The sequence below is a fragment of the Neophocaena asiaeorientalis genome, unplaced genomic scaffold (genome assembly GCF_003031525.2).
Source record: "Neophocaena asiaeorientalis asiaeorientalis breed wild unplaced genomic scaffold, Neophocaena_asiaeorientalis_V1.1 scaffold204, whole genome shotgun sequence".
Lineage (NCBI taxonomy): Eukaryota > Metazoa > Chordata > Mammalia > Artiodactyla > Phocoenidae > Neophocaena > Neophocaena asiaeorientalis.
The window spans coordinates 2,512,495-2,539,795 of NW_020173922.1; the positions used below are offsets into that span (position 1 = coordinate 2,512,495).

Genomic DNA, 27,301 nt, shown 5'->3' on the forward strand with positions numbered 1-27,301 from the left:
TCAGCTCGGTGCTTGGCGATGACCTAGAGGGGTGGGATAGGAGGGAGGCTCAAGAGGGAGGGGATGTGGGGACGTGTGTATCCATATGGCTGATTCGCTTTGTGGTGCAACAGAAACTAACACAGTATTGTGAAGCAATTATACTCCAATAAAGATTTTAAAAAAACCCAAAAAACCACTTCTCCCTACTCTGTACCTTCTCCCCAGCTGGCACCTTTCACCTTTCACCCCCTTCAACCAACCTAAAGTGACCCTCTCTTATGGCACCCTGCTCTTATCCTACTTAACGCATAGCACAATTTATATGATACTTTCTTTATACCCGTCTTTTCCAACAGACTTTAATCTCCACAAGGGTAGACTGTGTCCATTCATCACAGAATTCCAAACACACAGCAGTGTCTGGCAAGTGGAAAGCACCATAAATACTTGTTTAAGAAATGATCGCAGACTCCAACTTCGTGGAATCTGAATGAATGACATTTAACCCACCATCACCAGTGCATGGGAGCCCCTTTCTGAGAACCAGTCCTGCCAATGTGATGACAGGATGGACTCAAGCCCCAAAGCCCTTCATCACCATCACCATCACCTTCACAGATGGCCTCCCTGGTACCCGCCAAGAGAAGGACACTAGTTCCAGGCCGGAGGGGAGCCCCGACACTTTGCCCTCCACTTGGGAATCCTCATAGCCATGGAGGTTTGAGCCAGAGCCTCCTCTCTCATGTCAGGTAAATGGGAAGCAGGACACCCCAGCACCCCAGCTGCAGCAGGACCATGGAAAAGACAGTCCGGAAGAGGGGCCTTTCACTCTTCAGTAAGACAGCCACATTCATTTCAGTGTGTACCCATGAACAACATCACTTAAGAGTGCGCCTTGGAAAGGTACCAAGGTCCCCAGACTAATTAACTTTCATCTCTCCTGTCCCTCTGTTCATGGAAGGCCTTGCCGGCTGCCCATCCCCTCCGTGAGGAACATTAAAGACAGGATATTAGCTTGAGAACATTCGATTTAAAACAAAAGTACACCTAAAGGTAGCCTCAGATGCCCATCTAAATCATCCCGAGTCCATTTTCTGGCCCCAGAACCCTCATGGTCAGTGCCCCAGATAGGCCCTACTCTGGCGCCTGATATCCATAAAGAATGTCTTTCATGGTTCATTGGTTGAATTAATCTGATGCAAAATGTCTAAACTGGAAACCTGTGAGTTGGGATCTTGATGAGTTTTGGCAGAGCAGCAAGCGAGCCACAGTAGATTTATTAATAACAAAGGTGAAGGAAAGAAGTTTAAGAAAATTAAAACAGAAGTAAGTGAAAGGGGAAAAATCAATCAGATCACTTCTGTAAAAGAAGATGATGTGTCCCGAGGCCACACCAGCCTTGCTCCCCTGGACACCAGGACACTGCTCTCCCTGGATCCTGGAAAGTGGCCCAGAATGTGCAGGCAACACACAACTTCGGTGAGTTGCAGGGGGGCTTGAGCTTGTCTGCTTCCTTATGTTTAAGGGCAAGTGTGCTAATTCGACGATCCACACCTGTGCGCCACCCGGCAAGCCTTGAGCCCTGGTGGAAATCATGCCTCACAATGACCTCTCCAAAACCTGCACACCCCCCTTGACCTCCTCTTTCTAATCCATTTCAATTTGATGCATAAAACATGCCACTCCGTGCATTCCTTAACATGCAGGGGCACCAGGAAGCTCAGCAACTGCAACCCAGTGATCTGGGGCAGAACCACAGAGCAGGGTGGTACACTTAATGCTTTCTAACAGAGACGGGGAGGAAATGAGAGCGGCGTTCGATCAGTCCCTGGCCCTGTCAACAGCCACTCCCATCTCCACAGATGCTTGGCTCACTAGCCCTCCAGCAGCTTTGCATCTGGGCACAGGCACCTTCTGAGAATTCCACCACAAAACATTCTCCATCTCCTCCACATAGTACCTGGTTCAAAAAAAAAAAAAAAAGAGAGACAAGGATCCAGTGCTTTGGGGTCCATTAGAAACTGAACTGCCCCTTCTGGAAGGAGGCCCCGCTCCAGCAGCACAGCCCAGGAGGCAGAGATGACAGACTGGCGGAGGACGCTGGAGAGGATACTAGCAGGGCCGAGGCTCTGATCCTAGAGAGACTCACCCAGAAACTGCCCAGCCAGGCAGAAGTCCACGAGACAGACCAGGAGGCCTCGCCAGGTAACCCTGCCCTCATCCACTCTTGTCTTCAGACCTAACACTGCTTTGGCACCAGAAATGTGGTATTAAAAAAAAAAAAAAAATGAAAGGAAACCAAGGCAGGGCAAGATATGAGTCTGGGACATTTCATTGGCAGTCATGATTTTAATATATTTTAAATGCATTTATAAAACTTGCCTAGTGAATTTGCCTTCCAATGTAAGATCTGCCTCTCACTCCTCTCCCCTGCTCCAGGGGACTACAAATTCCACACAATTATTCACATCTCCGTTATGAATTGTTTTCTACTCTCTGCAGCTTTGGTCCTCAAGCTCGTATAATCAACACCCTCAGCTTCAGAGAGGAAAATAAAGGCAGAGAGTAGGTAACTGGCTTGCTTGAGCTGTGAAACCTTGCTCAGTGAAGGCCTCAGAAGCAGCTGGGTCCTCATGGGCAGAGGCATAGAGTCCTTCTGTTCTTTAAAAAAAAAAAATGGCTGCGGTTTAAAGTAATTAAATATCTCTATGTTTAAGTGACATGTGGTTTGAATGACTGCTTTTGGAAAAACCACAAAGGGAAAAAATGCATCCAGAATTATTGCTTTTGGCACAGAAAGGAAGAAATGGGGTTAATACCCGGGCCCTCACCGATCGCTCTGTAAGGGGCAAGAGTTAGGAGAGATGGTCCCAGGCCTATGTGTCACAGGCATCTAGGATCCGGAACAGATTGGCTGGTGGGCTGGTGCAGCACTGCAGGCAAAAGCAGCCAGTGAGAGCTCATACCCATAGCTCCGCAGCAGATGAGGCTGTATGGCATCCCTCCATCCTGGTTCCAAACCTACCCCTTACGGCCCTGTGCAACCAAGGGAATTCCTTATGGAACCTCAATAGTCCCACCTGTAAAATGGGGATCATAATACAGACCTACAGACTGCTGTGGGAAATCAGCAAGTTTGCTTCTGCTAAGTGAGCCTAACATGGTAGGTGGTCAGTGAGTGGCAGCTCTGGAACCAACCACTCTCCCTATGTTTTCCTCAGTGCCCAGTGGTAGGTATTTGCAATACAACAGACCACAGTGGTGGTTTCTCTGTTTAGAAAGGTGACTGACTCAGAAGTTGGCTCAAACTGAAAACTCAGCTGCACTAATTCCACAAATAGCCTAGAAATAGCATCAAGCCCTCATTAGCACGTTACCCAGAGAAGATGGCAAACGAAGATCCCTCAAGGTTAGCACAGAACGCAAGGCAATTCAAAGGCCCCTTGGAGAAAGGGTATGAGCTATACAAATATAAAATCGTAGCAAGGGATGTGCGCATTATCACATTTTGCTTGGTAACTGGAAACAACGCCTTGAATTGCGAAGCACCAGAAAGCCTAGGACTCACCCACCTTCCACGTGGCCGTGTGTCTCCCAAACTGAGACAGGTGTATGTGTATAATCGACCTGTTCAAAGCCTCTGTAGCAGGAGGCAGTGCTTTGTTGTAAAACAAAACTGAGATGAAATAACCGTCATCCTTTCAAATAACCTCTGAGAGTTTCGTATTTGAGGCACATTCTGTGATGTAATTCTCTCTGACCTCAGACACTTTGATTCCTTTTTTCACGTTCACATAAAAGACTGAGAGCTCTCCGACTGGTCCACTGCACTGCCAGCCTCGACTGGATCTGAATTCTTCACTGGTGCAGAGAATGCGTTGTTATTCCAGATAATTAGGAAGTAGAGATAAAGGGCCATTACGTTAGAAGGCCTGGCCCATTGGGAAGACCAGCTGTTGGCTCCTTATTTAAAAACAGATTAGTTCCCACTGCTCCCAGAAGGCTTCCAAGGGCACACTCAGACACCGAAAGTCCCATCCTGACGTCCTTTCCTCCCAGTCACAATGCTCGTGCAGAATTTGAGAATGTAGCTTATCTGGAAGGCTTAAAACAAATGCTTCAATTTTCCATTCTCCAAATGAAAATCAATGGCAACAGAGAGGTAAAATCGATGTTCAGCGCTCTGTAGGGAGAAGCCCTCCCCATCTCTCGCCCACCCAGAACAATAAATCAGAACGAGCCATCCCACCGGCAGCGAATTCCTAAGAGCAGATCCCTCTGCAGGTAGTGTGAGCTTCTGTCCATTTTTTCCATGAATCACCCCCTAAGAGGGTATTTTCTTTAAGAAGAGCTAAGAGAATATTTTTAAAACTTAAGTCAGAAAGAGTAACACATTGCTGCATTAAAAACTCTTCTTCCCCAAACAAAGCCATTTGCCAGGAGGACCTTTGGCATCTAAGAGCAGAGTCTGACTTAACTGTTACCCCAAGGTCCATTTTGCAATATCAAGCGTTAAAGAATGCTCAGGCACCCCAATGACCTGCTCCCCGAGACAATGATCTGTTTTCTGTCACCATAGGTTAGCTTATATCCACTAACATTTCATGTAAATGAAACTCATACAATATACATTATTGTCTTCTTTCACTCAGCATAATTATTATAAGATTCATCCATGTTACAGCATGTATCAATAGCTTATTCTTTTTTAACTGTTGAGTATTAATCCATTGCAATGAATATACCACAACTTGCTATCTGTTCACCTGTTGATGGACATTTGGGTTGTTTCCAGCCTCCAGTTATTACAAGTAAAGCTGCAATGAACATTTGTGAGTGAGTCTTTATATAGACATATGCTTTCATTACATATTCTAGAAACAAACCTTTTGTTGGGCATATGTTTTGCAAATATTTTCTCCCAGTGTGGCCTGTCCTTTTATTAGTCTAACAGTGTCTTCTGAAGATCAAAGTTTTTACTTTTGTTTTTTGGGTTTTTTTTTGGTACGCGGGCCTCTCACTATTGTGGCCTCTCCCGTTGTGGAGCACAGGCTCCGGACGCACAGGCTCAGCGGTCATGGCTCACGGGCCTAGTTGCTCCGCGGCATGTGGGATCTTCCCAGACCGGGGCACGAACCCGTGTCCCCTGCATCGGCAGGCGGACTCTCAACCACTGTGCCACCAGGGAAGCCTGTGCTGGAATATTTTAATTCCTGTTTTTAGATTACGTGACCATCGCCTATTTCCTGTTTCTTTTTGCTTGTCTACACTCTCAGTGTTTTCTGTAACGAGCATCAACTACTCTGATATCAACAATAAATTAGAATATTAAGAAAAAGTCATTTGAGAGAAGGCTTCGTGACTCCAGGCCGCCTTCACACGGCTCTTAAGTGTATAAGTGGCCCCCTTGGAGCACCTAAAAGACGAACAAGCTTCCAAGAATTTACCCTCTCCCAACCCTGCTCAATACTGCTCAACAGCAGGAAAAGATGAAACAGAGAATGTCCAAAGAGAATCCTCCAAAGGGACTGTGAGTTTAGTTGAAGCCTCTCAGTGAAACCAACTGCAAACCCAAATGCCATTCTAATAAAGGGGAAGCGTTCCAGCAGGGGTTGGGGGGAGGTGCCCCACGCAGTCCCCCAATGAAGTTGCTTGTCCAGCCGCCCTGACACTGTGTAGCCACAGACCCACGTGTCAAACCGCTTCTCCACTCACTCCACCTCCGAGGGCGAAGAAAGCTAATGAAATTCTCTCGCGGATGCGCTTACTGTCCTCCTGTCTCAGTCCGCTTGCAAAGACAGCCCAAATCTGTAGCCTCACAAGCAGCCCCAGGCCGACCCCACTGCCTCTCCATGTGTGTGCGCTCCTGACTGTCTGGCGGGCGGGATTTACCTCTTGAGCTGCTGCAGAGGCCAGACAGGCTGATGGGATTGCTTGCAGATGTTTCACAGAGAGAAACATTACTTCCCTGATGGATGAATAAATAGAATTGTCAACATGGCCTCCCTGGTCAGAGGCGACCCCTAAAGTATAATGAGGAAGGACAGATGTTTCATCTGGGAAGGGGTCCAGGACTCTAAGAAGAGGTGTGCACTGGGCTGGTACGGGCTGAGTAATTCGGCCTCCCAGAGGGAGGGAGGGGGAAGGCTAGACCCACAACTACAGCCACCACCATTGTAGAGCCTCTTGCTGGTGCAGGCCACCGCCCAAATCCTGATGACGGAGTGGGCATGCCCCTCAGTCAAAGCCTCCTCTTTGAGCCGTTTTTCCAGTGAATGAAGGGTACCTATCAACAGGAATGTCATCTTCTTCCAAGTCCTCACGTGCTGTGAATCACAAAGCGGGCAGCAGGCTTCCTCGGGAAGAAACTCCAAAGGGCAGAACAAGAAAGTGGGCAGGGGCCCTGGAGTGAGCTACTTTTTCTCAGGAGCATGCAAATTGGGGGTTTTCTGGCTGACCTTCCAGAATGAATCAGACAATAATATACCTCTTACCATAATTGTTTTAGTAATTGTAAGGCTGGTTGTCATTATGTGACATTGGACTACGTACCTTACACCCCTCCATCTTACTGACCTCTCACAAAATGAAATACACACAAAATGTCCTAAGCAAAGGATTAGCAAAACTTAACCACTGGTAAACCCTCTCTGCAAGAATTACTAATGGATGTATCCCAGCAAATGGTAAAGAGGAAAGGGGTAAGTACTTTCATTAAACCCATTTTACAGCTAAGGAAACCCAGATTCATAAAGGTCAAGTAACTTGCCAAGGTCACATAGCTAGAAAGTAGCCAACCCGGAAATGAGCTTAGAATGCTGTCATTCCCAAATCTATGCTCTTAACCACTGTAATTCTGTGGCCACCAGGAGATGCAGGAGATGAGAATTACACTTCCAACACAAGCAAAAAAGTGGTGGTGCTTCCAACACAGAAACAAGGCATGCCCAGAGAAATACCAGTGACACCTGGATATGCCCAAATACCAGTGAGGTTGCTGCCTCTGTCTCAAACAGATTTGAGCTTATAAATAAAAATCTCTTGTCTGGGACTTATAGAAAGGGCTGTATTCTAGGAGAAAACAGGCAATGGACTATCCGTGTTATACATACACACACACACACACATACACACACACACACACATACACACACACACACACATACACACACACACACACATACACACACACACACACATACACACACACACACACAAAACAATATGGCTGAACAATACAGCACTTTTCCAAAGAGTATGTGGTATTTGCTGCAAAAGAGGCCACATCTTCCCTCCTTCAGAGAAGGAAGAAGTCATGTGTGGCAGGAGAATCTAGGAGAGTTTTTTCAGAGTATGCATGCCTTAAAAGTATTTTTGAATAACAACAACAAAAAAAAATGTTTTTCACATCCCACTCTGCAGTGAACTTGATTTTCTTGAGGGTAGGAATAGGGTCTCCTGTTTACCTCTGTAGCCTCAGGGCCTAACACAGGCCTGGCACATAGTAGGTACTCAGTACCTTTCTGTTAAATGACAAGGAATGAATGGATAGAATGACGAGGCCAAAACATGGTACTGACAAAAAACATAAGCTTGGGAGCTCGACGGTCCTGGGTTTGAATCATGGCTGCCACTTACTAGATATACAAGCAAATGACTGACTCCTCTCTCTGCCTCAGTTCTCTCATTTTTAGAATGAAGACAAAAATAAGTACCAACTTGGCAAAATGGATGAAGGAATTCAAGGATGCAGGTTCTGAGCACAATGCCTGGCATATGCTAGGTTTCAGGGGTGAGATCTATCTTTGCTTCCAGGGAGAACACTCCAGCCTGGGGGAAGAACAAAGCACATTACAATACCTCAAATCTCATTTTTATGGAGACAAAGCTTGACTATGTTTAGGTGACCACAGAGACTAGGTCTGTTGCTGCAGTGCCAGGTTTGCAGGGGCAGAGTGGGCAGGGGCTCTGCTCCATGCTGTCAGGCTACTCCCCGGGTGCTGATTCTCTGCTGGACCACAATGTCAAGGATGGGAGCTCCCCACACATGTTCTGTGGAAACCATGGACAGGACTGAGGTATATTAAAGTGTGTCCCAAGAGGGGCAGCCAAACAGGCAAGAACTGCTCAGACGTCAAGAACTAAGAGGTGGTTGGGACTTCCCTGGTGGCGCAGTGGTTAAGAATCTGCCTGCCAATGCAGGGGACGCAGGTTCAAGCCCTGGTCCGGGAAGATCCCACATGCTGTGGAGCAGCTAAGCCCGTGCACCACAATTACTGCACCGCACGCTAGAACCCGCGAGCCACAACTACCGAGCCCGCGTGCCACAACTACTGAAGCCCGCACGCCTAGAGCCTGTGCTCCACAACAAGAGAAGCCGCCACAATGAGAAGCCCACGCACCACAATGAAGAGTAGTTCCCACCCGATGCAACTAGAGAAAAGCCCACATGCAGCAACAAAGACCCAACAGAGCCAAAAATAAATAAATAAATAAATTTGTTTTTTAAAAATAAAATAAAAAAGAACTAAGAGGTGGGACAGCACCCATTCTGCATGGTCCCAGGATCAAACTGGAACCAAAGAGCAAGTTATAGGGAGGCAGATTTCACTGGGAATTGAGTTCCAGAAAGGCTGCTTTCTTTGCCTAAGGTTAGGGTGCAGTGCTGGTGAATAGCAGAGAAAGTCGCCAGATCTAAGTGTGTGTAACTCTAATGCCCATCGCAACACCTCTCCATCGTACAGGTAGTAAAGGGAGAAGGGCGAAAATGACACTAAAATCACCTTTCTCCCACCCCCACCCCAACAAACTCCATTCTTAAAGCAAGCCTAGAGTCCAAGACTCTCCAAAAAAGAAGCGTGAGCAAATCCAAAAGGAGCTTCGAGGAGGGGTGGGGAACCATGCAGCTAACAGGGTCTTGGTGCTCCGGTCGGGTGTCAGGCCTGTGCCTTTGAGGTGGGAGAGCCGAGTTCAGGACACTGGTCCACCAGAAACCTCCCAGCTCAGCATAATATCAAAAGGTAAAAGCTCTCCCAGAGATCTCCATCTCAATGCTAAGACCCAGCTCAACTCAACAACCAGCAAGCTACAGTACTGGACACCCTATGCCAAACAACTAGCAAGACAGGAACACAACCCCATGCATTAGCAGAGATGGTGCCTAAAATCATAACAAGGTCACACACACCCCAAAACACACCACCATATGTGGTAGTGCCCACCAGAAACACAAGATCCAGCCTAATCCACCAGAACAGAGGCACAACTCCCCTCCACCAGGAAGCCTACACAACCCATTGAAACAAACTTAGCAACTGGGGGCAGACAACAAAAACAATGGGAGCTACAAACCTGCAGCCTGTGAAAAGGAGACCCCAAACACAGTAAGTTAAGCAAAGTGAGAAGACAGAGGAACACACAGCAGATGAAGGAGCAAGGCAAAAACCCACCAGAACAAACAACTGAAGAGGAAACAAGCAGTCTACCTGAAAAAGAATTCAGAATAATGATAGTAAAGATGATCCAAAATCTTGGAAATAGAATGGAGAAAATACAAGAAACGCTAAACAAGGACCTCAAAGAACTAAAGAGCAAACAAACAATGATGAACAACACAATAAATTACATTAAATATTCTCTAGAAGGAATCAATAGCAGAATAACTGAGGCAGAAGAACGGATAACTGACCTGGAAGACAAAATAGTGGAAAAAACTACTGCAGAGCAGAATAAAGAAAAAAGAATGAAAAGAACTGAGGACAGTCTCAGAGACCTCTGGGACAACATTAAACGCACCAACATTCAAATTGATAAGGGTCCCAAAAGAAAAAGAGAAAAAGAAAGGGACTAAGAAAATATTTGAAGAGATTATAGTTGAAAACTTCTCTAATATGGGAAAGGAAATAATCAATCAAGTCCAGGAAGCACAGAGAATCCTGTAGAGGATAAATCCAAGGAGAAACACGCCAAGACACATATTAATCAAACTATCAAAAATTAAATACAAAGAAAAAATATTAAAAGCAGCAAGGGAAAAGCAACAAATAATATACAAGCGAATCCACATAAGCTTAACAGCTGATCTTTCAGCAGAAACTCTGCAAGCCAGAAGGGAGTGGTAGAACATATTTAAAGTGATAAAAGGGAAAAACCTACAACCAACATTACTCTACCCAGCAAGGATCTCATTCAGCTTCGATGGAGAAATGAAAACCTTTATGTACAAGCAAAAGCTAAGAGAATTCAGCACCACCAAACCAGCTTTACAACAAATGCTAAAGGAACTTCTTTAGGCAGGAAACACAGCAGAAGGAAAAGACCTAGAGTAACAAACCCAAAACAATTAAGAAAATGGTAATAGGAATATACATATCGATAATTACCTTAAATATAACTGGATTAAATTCTCCAACCAAAAGACACAGACTGGTTGAATGGACACAGAAACAAGACCCATATTTATGCTGTGTACAAGAGACCCACTTCAGACCTAGGAACACATACAGACTAAAAGTGAGGGGAGGGAAAAAGATATCCCATGCAAATGGACATCAAAAGAAAGCTGGAGTAGCAATTCTCATATCAGACAAAATTGACTTTAAAATAAAGGCTATTACAAGAGAAAAAGAAGGACACTACATAATGATCAAGGGTTCAATCCATGAAGAAGATACAACAATTGTAAATCTTTATGCACCCAACATAGGAGCATCTCAATACATAAGGCAAATACTAGCAGCCATAAAGGGGAAATCGACAGTAACACAATCATAGTAGGAGACTTTAACACCCCACTTCCACCAATGGACAGATTATCCAAAATGAAAATATATAATGAAACACAAGCTTTAAATGATACATTAAACAAGATGGACTTAATTGCTATTTATAGGACATTCCATACCCAAACAACAGAATACACTTTCTTCTCAAGTGCTCATGGGACATTCTCCAGGATAGATCATATCTTGGGTCACAAATCAAGCCTTGGCAAATTTAAGAAAATTGAAAACGTATCAAGTATCTTTTCTGACCACAACGCTATGAGACTGGATATCAATTACAGGAAAAAGTCTGTGGAAAATACAAACACATGGAGGCTAAACAATACACTACTAAATAACCAGGAGAGCACTGAAGAAATCAAAGAGGAAATCAAAAAATACCTAGAAACAAATGACAAGGAAAACACGACAACCCAAAACCTATGGGATGCAGCAAAAGCAGTTCTAAGAGGGAAGTTTATACCAATACAATCCTACCTCAAAAAAAAACAGCCCAATCCAAAAATGGGCAGAAGACCTAAATAGACATTTTTCCAAAGAAGACATATAGATTGCCTGAAAACACATGAAAGGATGCTCAACATGACTAATCATTAGAGAAATGCAAATCAAAACTACAATGAGGTATCACCTCACACCAGTCAGAATGGCCATCATCACAAAATCTAAAAACAGGGCTTCCCTGGTGGCGCAGTGGTTGAGAGTCCACCTACCGATGCAGGAGACACGGGTTCGTGCCCCAGTCTGGGAAGATCCCACATGCCGCGGAGCGGCTGGGCCCGTGAGCCATGGCTGCTGAGCCCGTGCGTCCAGAGCCTGAACTCCACAATGGGAGAGGCCACAACAGTGAGAGGCCCGCGTACAAAAAAAAAAAAAAAATCTACAAACAATAAATGCTGGAGAGGGTGTGAAGAAAAGGGAACCCTCTTGCACTGTTGGTGGGAATGTAAATTGATACCGCCACTATGGAGAACAGTACCGAGGTTCCTTAAAAAACTAAAAGTAGAACTACCATGTGACCCAGCAATCCCACTACTGGGCATATACCCTTAGAAAACCATAATTCAAAAAGAGTCATGTACTGCAATGTTCAATGCAGCTCTATTTACAATAGCCAGAACATGGAAGCAACCTAAGTGTCCATCGACTAATGATTGCATAAAGAAGATGTGGCACATATATACAATGGAATATTACTCAGCCATAAGAAGAAATGAAATTGAGTTATTTGTAGTGAGGTGGATGGACCTAGAGTCTTACATAGTGAAGTAAGCCAGAAAGAGAAAAACAAGTACCATATGCTAACACATATATATGGAATCAAAAAAAAAAAAATGGTTCTGAAGAACCTAGGGGCAGGACAGGAATAAAGACACAGATGTAGAGAATAGACTTGAGGACACGGGGACGGGGAAGGGCAAGCTTGGATGAAGTGAGAGAGTGGCATGGACTTATATATACTACCAAATGTAAAATAGATAGCTAGTGGGAAGCAGCCCCATAGCACAGGGAGATCAGCTTGGGGCTTTGTGACCACCTAGAGGGGTGGGATAGGGAGGGTAGGAGGGAGACGAAAGAGGGAAGAGAGATGAGGATATATGTATATGTATAACTGATTCACTTTGTTATAAAGCAGAAACCAACACACCATTGTAAAGCAATTATACTCCAATAAAGATGTTAAAAAGAAAAAAGCAAGCCTATTGGGGGGCTGTGTGTGTGTGTGTGTGTGTGTTCTTGCTTTACATATTTCTGCAGGACTGAAGGCAGATGTAGCCTGAATTCAAAGGCTCCTTCTGTCATCTGTAAAATCCTAAGCCCACTGAATGCTGGGAATGGGTGGGGAGTAAGGGACAAAGGCTTTAACAACCCTGAAGAGGAGGGGAGAGACTTCCCCTGGGCTGGAGAAATAGAAAGACACACTCTCAGAAGGAATGGTGGCCTAGTGGTCTTGAGGCAGCAGAACCCCACACCAGTACTCTCGGCCTGGCAAAGACACCCACGCCCCATGGAGCATGGAAGCAGACAACCCCCAGCCCCGCCAACCTCAAGGAACGTCCAAGGATTATCGTAGGAAGGATGTCAGTGGCAACCAGAAGACTAAAGGTACAGCCCCTGTTTTCTTAGCTAGAAGCTTCCTGGATCCTGAGGTCACCCCAGGAGGAGGAAGGGCCACCATAATCACCAGGAAGGGATTTTCTGTTCATCTGCTCAGATGAGGACTCAGAGTCAAATAAAGTTGATTCAAAGGAAACTAAGATATTAACTCTCTTTGCAAATATGTGTCTGAGAACTGAGATTCATACCACAGCAAGAGTTCTTACACCACGTACCATATAAGACACAGATACAAACACCTGCTCCCCCTCTCTCCCTTGCCCCCCAGTCAGAGATCAGGTACCCCAGATCTGCTGGCTGGAGAGGACCTCACAGCCTGCGGCTTACCTGGGGAGCAGGTGCTTACGGCTGACACACAGGGCAGTCTGGTAGTCCTGGGTCACACACACCTTGTGAGGGCTGCATTTCACCTTTAGGCAGGGGTCTTTGGATGGGTCCAGAGCTGAGGCAAAAAGAACATGAAAAGAGGAGTTAGGACCTCCAGGGAAATCTAATTTCTATTTCTACTCAAATATACAAGAGGGAAATAAACAGACTACATGTTTGCACCCTGCACTGTTTACTTAGGCTGGCGGGGATTGGAATGAAAACCCACACCAGGGGTGAATTCTGTGTCTATTCCACGTGGTTTTCTTCAACATCAGGAGAGTGATTCTTTTGTGCTTTGGGGAGTTTCAGTATCTTCATCTTGGCCAGGAATTACTTTTAAAAATCCTTTAGAATCTTGTGTGTTCAGAGGACCAAAAGCCACATTTCCCTCTTTGGTTATTTGTCTGCTATTGCTTTTTATGACTTTGTGCCCAATTTTACTTATTTCCTATAATAGAAAGTCCCAGAGGACGGAGTTTTTTGGCTTCAGCTGCATCAACACGGACTGTGAGCACAAAGAAGCCATTTTAAGTTTTGCGAAGAACTTCAGGATGAACAAGACAGTTTTGAGCCACACAAACTCATGACGTAAACGGGTGGGGGGAAAGGCTGACACATAAATATTTATTGTGCAAAGGAGAATTAGATAAGGGCCATGACAGGCATATAAAATGATAACAGAGGTTGAGAGAAAAAGAGAGATCAATTTCTGGGGCAAGGATTAATGAGGCATTAATATGTGAATTGGATCTTAAGGGATGGGCAGGATTTTAGAAAGCAAGGCTAGAAAAGGCAATCTAGGCAGGGCGGCCAGCACACTCCAAGGTAGACAGGCGTGGCTGGGCAATCCTAAGATATTTAGTCTGACTAGAAAGTGGGCTTTGTGGGTGGAAATAATGAGCGCGGGGGTTGATTCGACCAAGTCACTGGAGAAGGGTCTCCAAAGCCAGCAGATCATACCCTGCAGCATTTCCTAGAACAGGCAGGGCAGCGGGCCCCTGGCTAAGCAACACTCCACAGGCTGAGGTGTACACGCTCATCAGGGCAGACAAGAGGCCACAGGAAATCCTCTGCAAAACAAAAACAACGGTGCCATCTCCCAGCTCTGCATCCTAAAGCCGATCAGGTGGTCAATCTGTCATAACTGCTCTCCACAGCCAGGCGAGGTCATGCTCCCCACGCAAACGTTCAGTTAAACAAATCGGCGTCCCAAGCAGGGACAGCAAAACTGCTACAAGAAATGGGAGGACTCCCATCAAACCCTGGGCCCCTCAGCAACCATGATCCCCCTGCACTTAGCGGAAGTCAGGATTCCTGTCATACCGCCCAGGCCCAGAATCGCAATGCCATTTTCTTCCCACGGCTGCTGGGAATTCCTCAAGGGACCTGAACACACTACACCCGAAGGTATTTCTTTCTGGGGCTTGAACTGCTCAGGGCGGCTCCCTCCACTGAAGCAGCTTCAGCCTCCGCAAACAGAAACCAGGGTGTATTCTCAGGCCGGTCAGGTGAGCTACGAGACCCAGGCCATGGTCCCAGGGGAGTCACCTGGCAGAGCCTACTCCCCAGCGGACGTGCCCGGCTGCCTGGTGCCTAGCAGCAGGAGACGGGCTGCAAGAGAGAGAGGCTAAAGCTCCAGGGGCAGGGTGCTCACTCCGAGCTCCTAAGCTAAGGGCTTCGCCTCTGGGAAGTGAGTAGCTGGGGGCCTGTGTCTGCCCTCAGAGCCCTCCAAGGCTGGGCCTTCCAGAAGCTTGCAGCAGGAACTCCCTGGTCCCAGGTGGAGCTCTCTTGCCTCCTGAGACGTCCTCACGAGAAGCCAGTGGCCTTCTCCTTGTGCTTTGTCCTCCACCTTCACCCCAGGGCAGCAGTCCAGCCAGCTGTGACTTGCTTTCCAGGACTCAAGCAGCACCGAGCTAACAATGAATGGCCATGAGATGGCTGCTGAGGAAGACCATGCTGGCCCTTCACTGCCCCTTCTCACACTTCTGGCCACCCCAGGATGAAGACATCCCTGGCAGCCCGGGCCACAGGTACCAAGTGAGGCATTTCCTGACAGGTGTCAAGCGCTGTAGAACGCTTGGGATTTTCACTGGAGTGGATCTCAGAGATGGCAAACACCAGGATGGCCTAGGGTCTCAAAATCTGCAGGACCATATGACAAGATTTGTTGCCAAATTTGAGCTTCTTCTTGCTTTTGCAGCCAACTTCACAGACATGCAATGTCCACACTGGGATCCAGATGGCCTCAAGGGGCAGTGCAATCTCAAGGAGAGTAAGTCAGCTGGGCACAGCAGGGAGGAGCCCAGTGATCAAGGTGAATTCTGCCTTCACTGCTTCCTGACCTTCTATACCTCAATTTTCTCTTCTGTGAAATGGGATAATAGCAGTCCCTACTATCGCTTTTGGTTATCAAGAGGATGAAATGAATTCACCATTGTAAGTGCTGAGAACAGACCTGAAACATGTGAAGCACCTCACAGGTGTTTGTTATTTGTTGTGTGCCTGGATTTTGTTCACAGAGTGAACAGTAAGCCTCAAAAATAACCAGAACAATAGCTCACACGTATCCAGTGCTTTTGACATGCAGGCAGTGAACGAAGCCCTCTAACTGGATTACCGCACTTAATTCTTGCAAACACCCAAGGCGGCGGCTGCCATTCCTGTGCCCGTTGTACAAAGAAGATGAGAGGGGCGGACGGTATGTGACATCTGGTCGGTTGACTCCAGAACCCAAACTCCTCACCACGATACACCAGCGGCATGAAAATCACCTAGAGTCTCCTTTAAAAGGTGGATGTGGGGTCCCACCTTACACCACGTATTGAGCCCAGATGTGCCATGCTCCTGAGAGGCCTTCAGGGCAGGCTGAGACTTAAGGAGTAAAAGTAAAGGGAAGCCAGGGGGTCTGGCTGGCTGGGCCACACAGGATGCCCCGATGCACCATACACGGCCCCAGTGCCCCCCGGAAGGTGGGGATGCCAACCCTGGGCAGTTGTGCCCTCTGCCCACCCCCTCTAAAATGCAGCAACCCCCCAAAGGAGTCACCTGACCAGTGGCTGTCAATTTTTTTCTGCAACCTTGCTACATCTGTCACCCTACCATTAGGCTAAGACTATAGATCACCCTCCTCCAATTCTTAAGGCTAACGTTTCTTAAAAAAAAAAAAAAAAAAAAACTCCAACCAGAAATACTAATAAATAAAAATCATCAGCTATTTAACTTCATACACATACTTACTTAACAATTTGCATATAGAAATCAAGTCTGCTAAAAATTAATTACCAGGGTCTGAATACTTCAAACATGCATGGGAATTATTTAGAGTAAATGAACTTCACAGCACAACAAAACAGTAACAAATCAAGCTGTCAGCGTTTACTTAATCACCAGGACGCATCTTGTTTTTGAAAAACAGCAGTACTGGAATTGAAAGGGGATGAGGATGGTAAAGGAGCGTGCCACTTCCATGTAAATGCTGCCTCTCAAATACACTTCTCCCAGCAGCCCCGAGGCTCGCAGTGACTGAAAGGCACCCACACCTGTACTGGGCAGGGCTGAGCGGCTCCACTTTCTAGAGGAAATGATAGGAGATCAGAATAATAAGTGGCATTTGAGAGGCCTTTTAATAAGGTGCAGGGAAATTGTGCAGGTGAGGAGGTACGGAGAGAGGGCTGAGAGTTCATGATAACCCTTACCAGGGGTAGAAGCTTCCTCGTCAAGGTGCTAATGATTTCTGGAAACTGCGCTCCAAGTTCCTCTCTTCCCCAGTGCATGCTTGATGATAGGACGCATCACTCCCCACAAGATGCCGAAGCCCTGCGTCCCCTCTACCTCTTCTACCATAATACCTGCAGGACTCATGTGGACTCAAACAAGAGACTAGGGCTTCCCTGGTGGCGCAGTGGTTGAGAGTCCGCCTGCTGATGCAGGGGACACGGGTTTGTGTCCCGGTCCGGGGGGATCCCACATGCCGTGGAGCGGCTGGGCCCGTGAGCCATGGCCGCTGAGCCTGCGCTTCCGGAGCCTGTGCTCCGCAACGGGAGAGGCCGCAACAGTGAGAGGCCCGCGTACCGCAAAAAAAAAAAAAAAAAAAAAAAAAAGAAGAGACTATGCCTAACACAGAGCAGATACCCACGGGAGGTTAATTTCATCTTTCCCGCCCACAAACAAAAACCAGTCAACTAGCATAGGATACATGTCCAATTAATTTTTTCAATAATTTTTACAAAAACTTTTTTCAAAGGGAAAAAGAAAACAAGAATGAATTAATTTAAACAGAAATTTGTCAAGCTGAAAAACATCAAATTCAAAAGCCAGTTAATTACAAGCTTCATGTAAGCTTTTTTTGAAAGTAATCTTATTTTTTAAGCTCACTGCTTGGTCTCAATTAAGGCACTGATATTTTAATTATCGTAATTGTTTCTGAACTTGTTTTTCAGTATGAGTTAATTTTTAATTAGCTACGTTGATTTGAAAATTCTGAATCAAGACTTTTTGCTGTCTTTGGGCACATCCTACAAGCTCACTGTCAAACAGTCATAATACCTGGAACAGCAGAGCAGGGTACCACCTCAGAGATGCTAAGATGAGAGAATGTTCCATTTTGTGGGCTGACCGAAGGGTCCCTGAGAGTCACCTGGGGGTGTGACATATGCTTGGGTTTATTCCATTAATATTTGCAGAGCATCAGTTCTGTGCAGGCCCATTTTTTCAGGCTGGAGGCTGGCACTTCTAGAGTGAACGAGATATCATTCTTGCCCTCCAGAAGCTCACAGCTCAACAGAGGAGACACGCAATATGAGGGTAAGTTCTGTATGTTATGGGAGATGGGGGAGGTACCTCATCCAGCCTTTCAGTGGGTTAGGTGAGACTTCCTGGACAGACTGCTATCAATGGAAAAGTGGGTTTAACCCAGGTAATAGGATGAGGAAGAACATTCTGGGTAAAAAGAAGTTCCCATTCTAGACGTAAGAGAAATTGTGGCAAGTCTGGGGAATGGCAACATTTCATCAGGCCGGCAGCAGGCTGCAGCAGGGGTGGTGTGAGACACGACTACAGAGAGAGACTACAGAGAGTGGCAGCAGCATCATGGGGGGCCTTGAAGCCACAATGAGGACTCTGGGGGGGGGCCATGGCCACCAACTTCCACAGTGACGTCAAGTATGGCACACCCTCCCATGCTGAAGTTGGTGGAGAGGGGGTAGGAAGAGAGAACCCTTTATACACATTTTACATGGAAACCGGTCCTTTGATAAGAACAGACAAACTCTACACCACTCGTACCCTCCAAATGAGAGGGGGTGTCTAGTGGAAGGCCCAGTAGTCAACTCTTAGTGCCCCCTTTCCTCCTCTGAGGAACCTCCATGACCCCTTTTCCTGGGGATATTAAGCTACGTGGTGAGACCAAGAAGCAAAGATTTAATCCAAAAGCACCATGTGAACTTGTGGTCCACTCCTGTGACTTGTGGAAACTTCCTCTGACAAAAGGTCACTCAATTTTCAAAGAGTTGACAAATTAATGACTGTTTGTTGTCTCCTTCTTCCTTTTAACGTTGCTCTCTGCCCTAATCGTGCTCATGTGAGGTTCATCTGAAGAGCGAAAACGCTCCCAGTGCTTCATTAGGAGTGACTTAATGGAAGACTGACAAAGAAATTACTCCAAACTGCTAAAACCTTGTCAAGCTAAGATCCCAAACATTTATGACGGTTCGTCTGTCCCCATGGTAACCCGTGCATGCATCTTGCTTCCCCCCACCCCCTCCAGAGGGGCTTGTTTACTAGCTGATGACAGAGCCTCACAGAACACAAACCAGAAGATTCTACCCAAAGGATTTTGCTGGAACCATAGAAGAATGGCAGCTTGGAAATCTTCCATCACTGATCTCAGCTTTCAAATCAAGGGGTTGGCCATGTTCTCTGAGGCCAAACAAAGGGGCCTATTGGCCATGCGTCTAAATAGGACAGATAGGTGAGTGATATAGAAGGCTGAATGTGTGTGTCCAAGGACTGGGAGATGGGAGTGGGTGGGGACATAGGACAGACAAGGACAAAGGGATAAAAAGATGCATCTGACCAAAAATACCCTCCTGGGAAGAGACCTTTTCTTCCCCCTTCAAACCAAGGGTCTGAAGACTCATTTCTTTCTGTTAAAACTAAAAGCATCCTCTCTCTTATATTTGTGTGTGTGTGTGTGTGCGTGTGCGTGTGTGTTTGCAAGGGGTGGTATAAACAATGAAGAGCCCTTTTGGAGGGCAGTTTTTCAACCATGTCCTTAAATGATAATAACCATTAAGCATAAGTAAATAGGTATTTATTATATCGTTCCCTCAACTTTTTTATATATATGAAAATTTAAATAATAAATGGAAAGAATGGAAAAAAGAAACATCCTATGACCTAGCAGGTGAATGTGTTAAGCAAAAACATGTATCTTAATGATCTACAATAAGGGGAAATTATAAACAACTTGAGGGTCCATCTATATCCATCTGCTCAGACTGCCACAAAATACCAGAGATTGAGTGGCTTGAATAACAGAAACCTATCTTCTCACAGTTCTGGAGGCTGGAAGGCTGAGATCAGGGTGCCAATATGGTCAGTTTCTGGTGAGTGCTCTCTTCCTGGCTTGCAGATGACCACCTTCTGTGTCTTCACATGGGTTTCTCTAGGTATACTCAGAGCGACTAAGCTCTCTGACACCTCTTCTTATAATGATACCTATCCTACTGTATCAGGGTCCCACCCTTAAGACCTCATTTAACCTTAATTACTTCCTTAAAGGCTCCATCTCCAGAAACAGCCATAGTGAGGATTATGGCTTCAACACAAGCATTCATTCCATCACACCATCTACAGGGAAATGGTTACCTTAACTACAAGACGTCCATTTATGAGATACTGTCCACCTACTACAAAGGAAGAAGTAGGTTTATATGTATTAACATAGGTAGATGTTCATGGTGCATTAAGTGAAAAAGGAAGGTAAAGATGAGAAAACTGATTTGAAAAAGATAAGTAACTTTCTGACAATACACGGCTAATAAATGGCAAAGCCAGTACTCAAAACCAGGTCTGTCTACATTAAAGGAGATGTCCTTTCCCTTTCCTATCATGCTTCCCTTGAAAAGAAGCACCAGCCCCAACCTCCACGCATTCACACAGAGGACATCCTCCTGAATGTCCCCTATCTCCTGGGGCCATCCCTGCAACAAGCTGTGAATCAATTCAGATGCCCTATGGCTGCGGGCCACCACCACTGCAGCCTGTCGCTGAGTAGTCTAGAAACATTACCCACAAAAGGCAGAGTCTCCTGCTTCCTGGAGAATCTCTACAGCAGGGAGACAATGACAAGTCACGACCATCGCTGGAGGCAAGAGCAAGTGTCCACCCTTGTGAGAGTATGTCACTTCTGCTTCTGGGATGTAAGAGTTAAGGATGCCCTATGCTGGGCTAGAAGTAATAGCAGCGGCAGGGAAGAGCTTTAATCCCCTGCTCATGTGCAAAGCGAGACATTATAAGCAACCACCGATAAGTCCCACAGGGCTAATTTACACATCCTGATCATTAGAAACGAACGTGTTCAGAGGGGTCTACTAGGGCAGCCGTGACAGTAGGTGCCATGATATCACAGGCCACAAAATGTTATTAGCCTGGCCAGTCAATGCTCTTTCTCAAAGCTCTCATCCCACACCTTCTCCCGTTCCCCCAGCTGCTCTGGGATGGTGAAAGCAAGGACGCTCGCTCTGCGTTTTCACCGAGAAACTGATTTCCCTTCAAAAGTGGGATGGAGGAGAGGAAGAAAAAGGAGAGGAGAGGAGAAGAATTAAGTGGAGAAAAGGGAAGAAAAGAGCATTTTATTACATAAAGCATCACCTCGTCAGGGGCCTGACAGAGACAGTAACATCCACTGACCTGTAAAATAATGTACTATTATTCTAATTCACCACTGAGGTAACTGATATACAGATCAGTTTAATATGAATTTACTAATAAGGAAATTGCCACAGAGATGTTAAGTAACTTGTCTGTGGTCACACAGTTGCTAAGTCTGGATTTCAATCTAGGTGAGTCTCACACCAGAGATGATACTTGGAGCCACTACACCACTCACAGAAACAGCTTATGATGGGGGTAAAAGTCAGGACTACAGTGCCAAGTGCCAATATGGAACCCCTCTGTCCATCTCCCCCAAGAATCATGTCACCCATAGGATCCCCAAGAGAACTGCTCACTGTGAAGAAAACATTGTACCAACTGAAGTCAAAGCCAACTGCTTAGATGTGTAAATAAACTTATATGATTTTTATAATGAATACAAAAGTCAATGTTTCTTTCCAAGGCAATGCTGATGTCCAGTGAACTTAACACTCTCTCTCTCTGACATAAGAAACAACATGGAACAAGTGAACCTCGTCGTTCCTTCTGTGAGTGGGTTTTGTGAAGCATCTATATGGTCCATGTCGCTGGGGAAACGCAGGATGGCTGGCAGTGACATGGGACAGGACCAGGCAGCATGATCAACGGGACCTGAGAGTAGTCACAACTCTCAGTAGAGGGACAAGACACCATGCACAGAGAAGTCTTAATGTTCTCATCCATCAAAATGGCCAGAATTTATTAAAATGTTGTAATAGTTGAAGCGCTTGGGTTCTATATCATTGCAATTGACAGAAATTATTCATGAGACATTTATGAACAAAGGAGACAGAATTACTTAAGACCAGTTCCATAACCTAAGAAAATAAGAGGATACAAAAAGCACAATAAAAATCAAATATTTCCAGGAAAAAGGCATACTTAAAAGAGTGCTATAGCTCATAAAGTCTATCTTTTGTACCTGCTCCTCACTTCAATGCAATTAAAATTCCTGTAAAACACATAGCTTTCCTCAGATAACTAACTCCTTTGGTGCTAATGAGCACGATTCTGCCATTATTCTGCAGCCGTCGTAAGAATGTGGACATTCAGAAACTCCACTGATTTCCAAAAAAATAAAAATTAGTGCACCTAGAAGATTGCCCAAGGGTTTGGATCAGAGAGGTGTGGGTTTGAGAGGAGAGACACAGCTGGCTACTTCCTGCTGATGTGATCTTTATGGGTCACTCACCTCTTTAGGATTCAGTTGCAGACCAACAAATCTACCTCACTGGGGTGTCATGAGGATCTGACAATATATCACAGAAAGGTGCTGAGCACAGGGCCTGGAATATGGTGTATGTTTTCATCCTCACCACCAGCTCTTCAGATAAAGAAAGGAGAGACGGGTCACTCACCTCTTTAGGATTCAGTTGCAGACCAATAAATCTACCTCACTGGGGTGTCATGAGGATCTGACAAGATATCACAGAAAGGTGCTGAGCACAGGGCCTGGAATATGGTGTATGTTTTCATCCTCACCACCAGCTCTTCAGATAAAGAAAGGAGATGTACACCAAGGGCAAGTGACCCCAGGTACTTCAGAGACTCAAGATCCTGGAGCTATGATGCTGTTCAGCCTTTCCAATCCCAAATATTAGACTCATCTCCACAGGAAAAAACATTAAAATTTCTTTTTGAACATCAAGCTCAGGGCCCAGTTTACCCAGAACACTTCTGCTGATCAACCAGATCTTCACCACTGCTGAAACCAGAGTATGACAACTAAGGCATTCATATATCTCTAGTAGGGCTGTGCTCTGCTTTGTCTCATCTCAGAGATTGTAAGGTCTAGAAATGAAGAATAAAAACCTTTCCTTCCCCTAAATTATGTTCACCAAGAGTACAACCTACATGGTCATACTCTTTTTTTTTTTCTCTCTCTCTCTCTTTTTCAAGAGAAGGTCTTCGGGCTTTGAAAAGTTTCTACTGGAGAGTCAAGGAGTTTGAGTCTTAAGGTATCCTAAGGGCCTACATTCAAGAGCCACTGGTAAAAGGCTAGAAAAAGAGGGAATAATTAAGGGAAGAGAATCTGGCAGACACTGTTGATCCCAGCAGCCAAGGGCTTGAGTCCAGGAAGGTTGGTAACATGTGGTAGGCTGGGGATAAATGGGCAGCAAGGTTCATCCAAGCAGGTTTGGTGGACAAAGGTGGTGCTTTCCAATCCTCAGCCAGAGGATGTCCACCTACCTGGCCTGTTTCTGCCTTGCCGTAGAGAGGCTGGCAGGAACAGGTGTTAACTGAAACCAGAACAGTAAAGTCTGCAGGGAAAGCCTGCCTCAGCTTGGAGATCAAGATGCTCAAGTGACCCCTCAGAGCCTTGCGTAGCGTGGCATCACTCTGAGGGGCAGAACCTCGGTGCAGAGCTCTAGTTAAGTGACATGGTGTTCACTCACTGGACACCCCCGACAAGTCTAAAAATCAGTGGAAGGTAGGGAAGCAGGCAGTCACACACCATATGTATCTACCACAGCCTGGTCTCCTTTCCCTGTTTTCCGCAATCTAATCTAGTCCTTGCTTCTCAGACTGTGGTGGGCCAAGGAGGATGCACATTCACAGTGACTCTGCCTGCAACATCTGTTACCAGATGGTAGATAATTTTAAACATTTTTTATTATTAAGTCAGTCACTGGTCTACTATGGAATAAGATGCAAAATTCACATAAACTTGGATCAAACAGGCTTCAAAAATGTATGGGCTCACAGTGGATTCTGCCCCCTAAACCTCAGAGTAGGTATTTGCTCTCACTTGCCCTTAGGGGTGTTTTAGTAGAAAAGTTTGAGAAGTGTTTAAAGGGTTTACCGAGTTTAAAGGGTCCTAGGATGAAGCAGAGAGCTCTCCAGGGCAGTGACATCTAAGATGAAAAATCAGTAGCAGTATAAGTACATACAAAGAACCTTCATAAGCAAATTGTTCATTCTTGCAAAGACCAGAAAGCAGCTCCAGGTCTATCCCATGCCCCCTAGAACAGACCCCCTCCTCGCCCAACGCCATCTGTCCCAGGGCTCTATCACAGTCCCACTGGTGAAAGGCCCCAAGGTTTTTTTAGGGAACTAAACCTGCAAAATCCAAAGCTTTTTTGAGAGCTTTCAAATGTGTCAAGTGTTGGGTGAGGTTTATAAATGAGCTACAAAGCATTTGCGGCTCTCCAGGTATAACTATCAAAATTAAAGCTGTTATTACTTTCATCCTTCCCACTGTTTTCAGAAACTCTTGGCTCCAGATTTCAAAAGGGGTAATCGGAGACTATTCATTTCTAAATCCTTTCTTTCTCCAATTAGGGCAGATTCATTTCTGCTTTCTTGGGATGGTTCCCAAGGTTATTAAATTCCAGTCCTTAACTGTTAACATTGAAGCAATCATGACAGAGTTAGCCCTGATTGGAGCTGAGGTTTCTTGGAGCACCTTCTAAGCCATTAGAAACCCCCTCAAGCTGAGAGGAGAATGCTTGCATCTCCCACCGTAGGTTTCAGTGAGTGCCGTATCATTTAAATCTTGTGTATTCTTGGTCCTCTGGTTTTTGTGTCCCACAATGTTCAATCATTTCGAAATACAATTTTCTACATGCATCCAAATAAGCTGAGCAATTCACAGCTCCAACCTCGCTCACAACTGTCTCTCTTTCCTGCCTGTCTCTTCACAAATGTGCCACTCAAGGGCCAATTCCCCACCCCCGCTTGCATCACTCTAGGCTAAGGCTGGTCGTGCTAATATAAATCAGGTCTAAACTGCACATGGAAGACAGATGCAATAATAAATTATGGGCAACTACCTATGAGGTTTCCTTAAGACAAATGTGGATTAAACACAAGGAGTAAAATCTTTCATTTTCATTCTTTAGCAATAAATACTGGGTGCCCAGCAGGTAAGACAGAGTAGGGAGACAATCATCTTTAGATACTATAATGGCTGCAAAGTTTTTTGGGTTTTTTTTCCCCCACTAAAGGAGGGGAATTGATGTTCTTGTTTTTGTTAAAGTTATGGATTCTAAATTTTTAAAAATATTCTTTTAAGAAAGAGCTTCAGGACTCTCTCTTCCACAGTCTGGCCTCAAACTTCCTCTCCAAAATTTAGTTCCCATTCCCTGCCCATTCTCTCCTCTTCCTCCAATATTTACCCTGCCCTCAGTTACAGTAGACAACTCATAAGCCCTCAAACACCTGTTGTTCTTTCATGCCTCTGGAGTCTAGACTGCAACATCCGATACAAAGAGCCCTTCCACTCTTACAATTACCTTATGAGGCCAGTATTTTCTCCACCTGATGAGAAAAAAATATCAGAACTTGCCTAAGGTCATGCAACTAGTAAGTGGCAAAGCTGGGATGTGACTCTTAAGTCTGTCAAAAATCTAGTAGAAGCCTCAGGAGACCACAGACAATATCTTTCCTCCTCACTCCGGCTTGCCCCTCACCTCCACACAGTCTGGAATATCATGGGGATACTAACGGTTGTTGAATGAGCGCATGAATGGCCCCCAGCCCATGGACTTAATCACTCCTTTGTCTTACTCTGTGAGGCCAGGGCCAAGTCTGGCTCATCATTTCTGAACTCCAAGTCAGTCCCCTGACATTATGTCTGCTCCAAGGGATATATTCAGTTAAGGCTGAATAAACTGTCTGTGCCAGGAGTATCTTTCCATAAATCTCTTATTTCTAGGTTACAAAGATTCAGAGCTAGAGGTGTCCCTGGAGCATCTGCCTCTAGACAAACATGATTGTATTTAGCACAGGAAAGACTTTAACCCATCAATTCTTCAAACATTTATGAAACTCATTTTACATGCCAAGTACTGTCCTAAGCACTGGGCATTTGGAGATGGGCAAGACAAAAGAAGCCCTTGCTCTTAAGGAACTGACATTCTCAAAGAGGAATAACAAGAAAGAGAAGGAAGGAAGGGAAGAAGGGAAAAAGGAAGGGAGGGAGGGAGGGTACGTTAGATAGTACTGAAAGCTAAGCAGCTCATTTTAAAAGAGTGAGGCAAAAGAGAGCTCCTGAGTAGCCCCAATGGATTAAGTAGTCAGGGAACTTGGGTCCATCTTCATGACCACCAAGACATGGCAGGCCAGGGACTGTGCTTCAGTGCAGGGCTCTTGATTGGCTGTTGCTCATGTTGTTGAAGCTAAAGGTGAACAGACTGCAGAGAACCCAAATCTCAGGCTTCCTGGACACGTCTCCACTCATACAAGCAAATCACCAATACGTGTGTTATGGATGATACGGTGAGGTCAAAGGAGCATGACCTATGGGCTCCAGAAAGATCCCATTACACATATGAGTTCAGCTCCTTGGGTGCTGTGTGACCCTGGGCAAGTTATGCAGCCTCTCTGAGCTGTAAAGGGGAGGGGTAACATCCCCCTCACATGGTGCTTAGGAGGGCTGCAGGAGACAACTATCAAAAGCTTAACATTACTCTCAGCGAGTAATCAACACATGTTAGCTTCAACTCTTTCCCACAGGATTCCTCTTAAACATTCCTTACAGTGGCACCAGCCCAAACTGGACCCATTTTCCTCTCTAGATTTCTCTACTGGGTCATCTTTAAGCCAAGTGCAGCCTTGAAGTCATCGTGCCTCTATTCTCCACTTCCCAGGGGACCTCCGGAGAGCCACCTCCACTGTCATCCTGGTCTTGCTCTCTGCAGCAGCTCCCGCCTGTGACTCTCTCCCCAGCCCACACCCCTCATCCCCCCTCCCCCCTCGCCACCCGCTGCGTCAGAAACCTGCTCGCTCCACTCAGCATCCATCACCAACCAGGCAGCCAACGTGGGGAAGGTCACTGGAAGGTTTCCCCCCCGCTCCTCTCAGTGAGGTCAAGCTGGAAACGCATACATGGCACTCCGTAAATACACGGAACAGAGTGAAACGAGAAGACAAATGATGAAATGAAAGAGATTCCCTTTGTCCTGAACACTGCTTCCCTAAGCAAATGTGTAACAGAGATTTTCTGGCACCAGATCCCAGTGGCTGGGGCTAAATCAGCCATCAGGCCTTTTGTGATCCTGAAAAAGCTAATGAGAAGATGTGTTTCTCTGTAATCCAAACAGTATCCATTTCATGCTCAATTGTTTTTTAAAATGGGCAACAAATCTCTCTGGTGTGTTCCTCCTCCGACAAACAAAAACTCTGTCTGTTCT

At 45.6% G+C, this 27,301-nt stretch overlaps 1 protein-coding gene across 2 annotated transcripts in view; it reads right to left on the reverse strand.

The window, feature by feature from the left end:
* SPOCK1 (SPARC (osteonectin), cwcv and kazal like domains proteoglycan 1) overlaps window positions 1–27,301 on the reverse strand; it is a 537,444-nt gene that overhangs the window by 152,114 nt on the left and 358,029 nt on the right. For both annotated transcript variants that reach the window (XM_024752469.1, XM_024752470.1), the window contains one exon: window positions 13,212–13,326. In XM_024752469.1, the coding sequence (XP_024608237.1) occupies window positions 13,212–13,326 (115 nt within the window). The remainder of the gene's footprint in view (window positions 1–13,211; window positions 13,327–27,301) is intronic.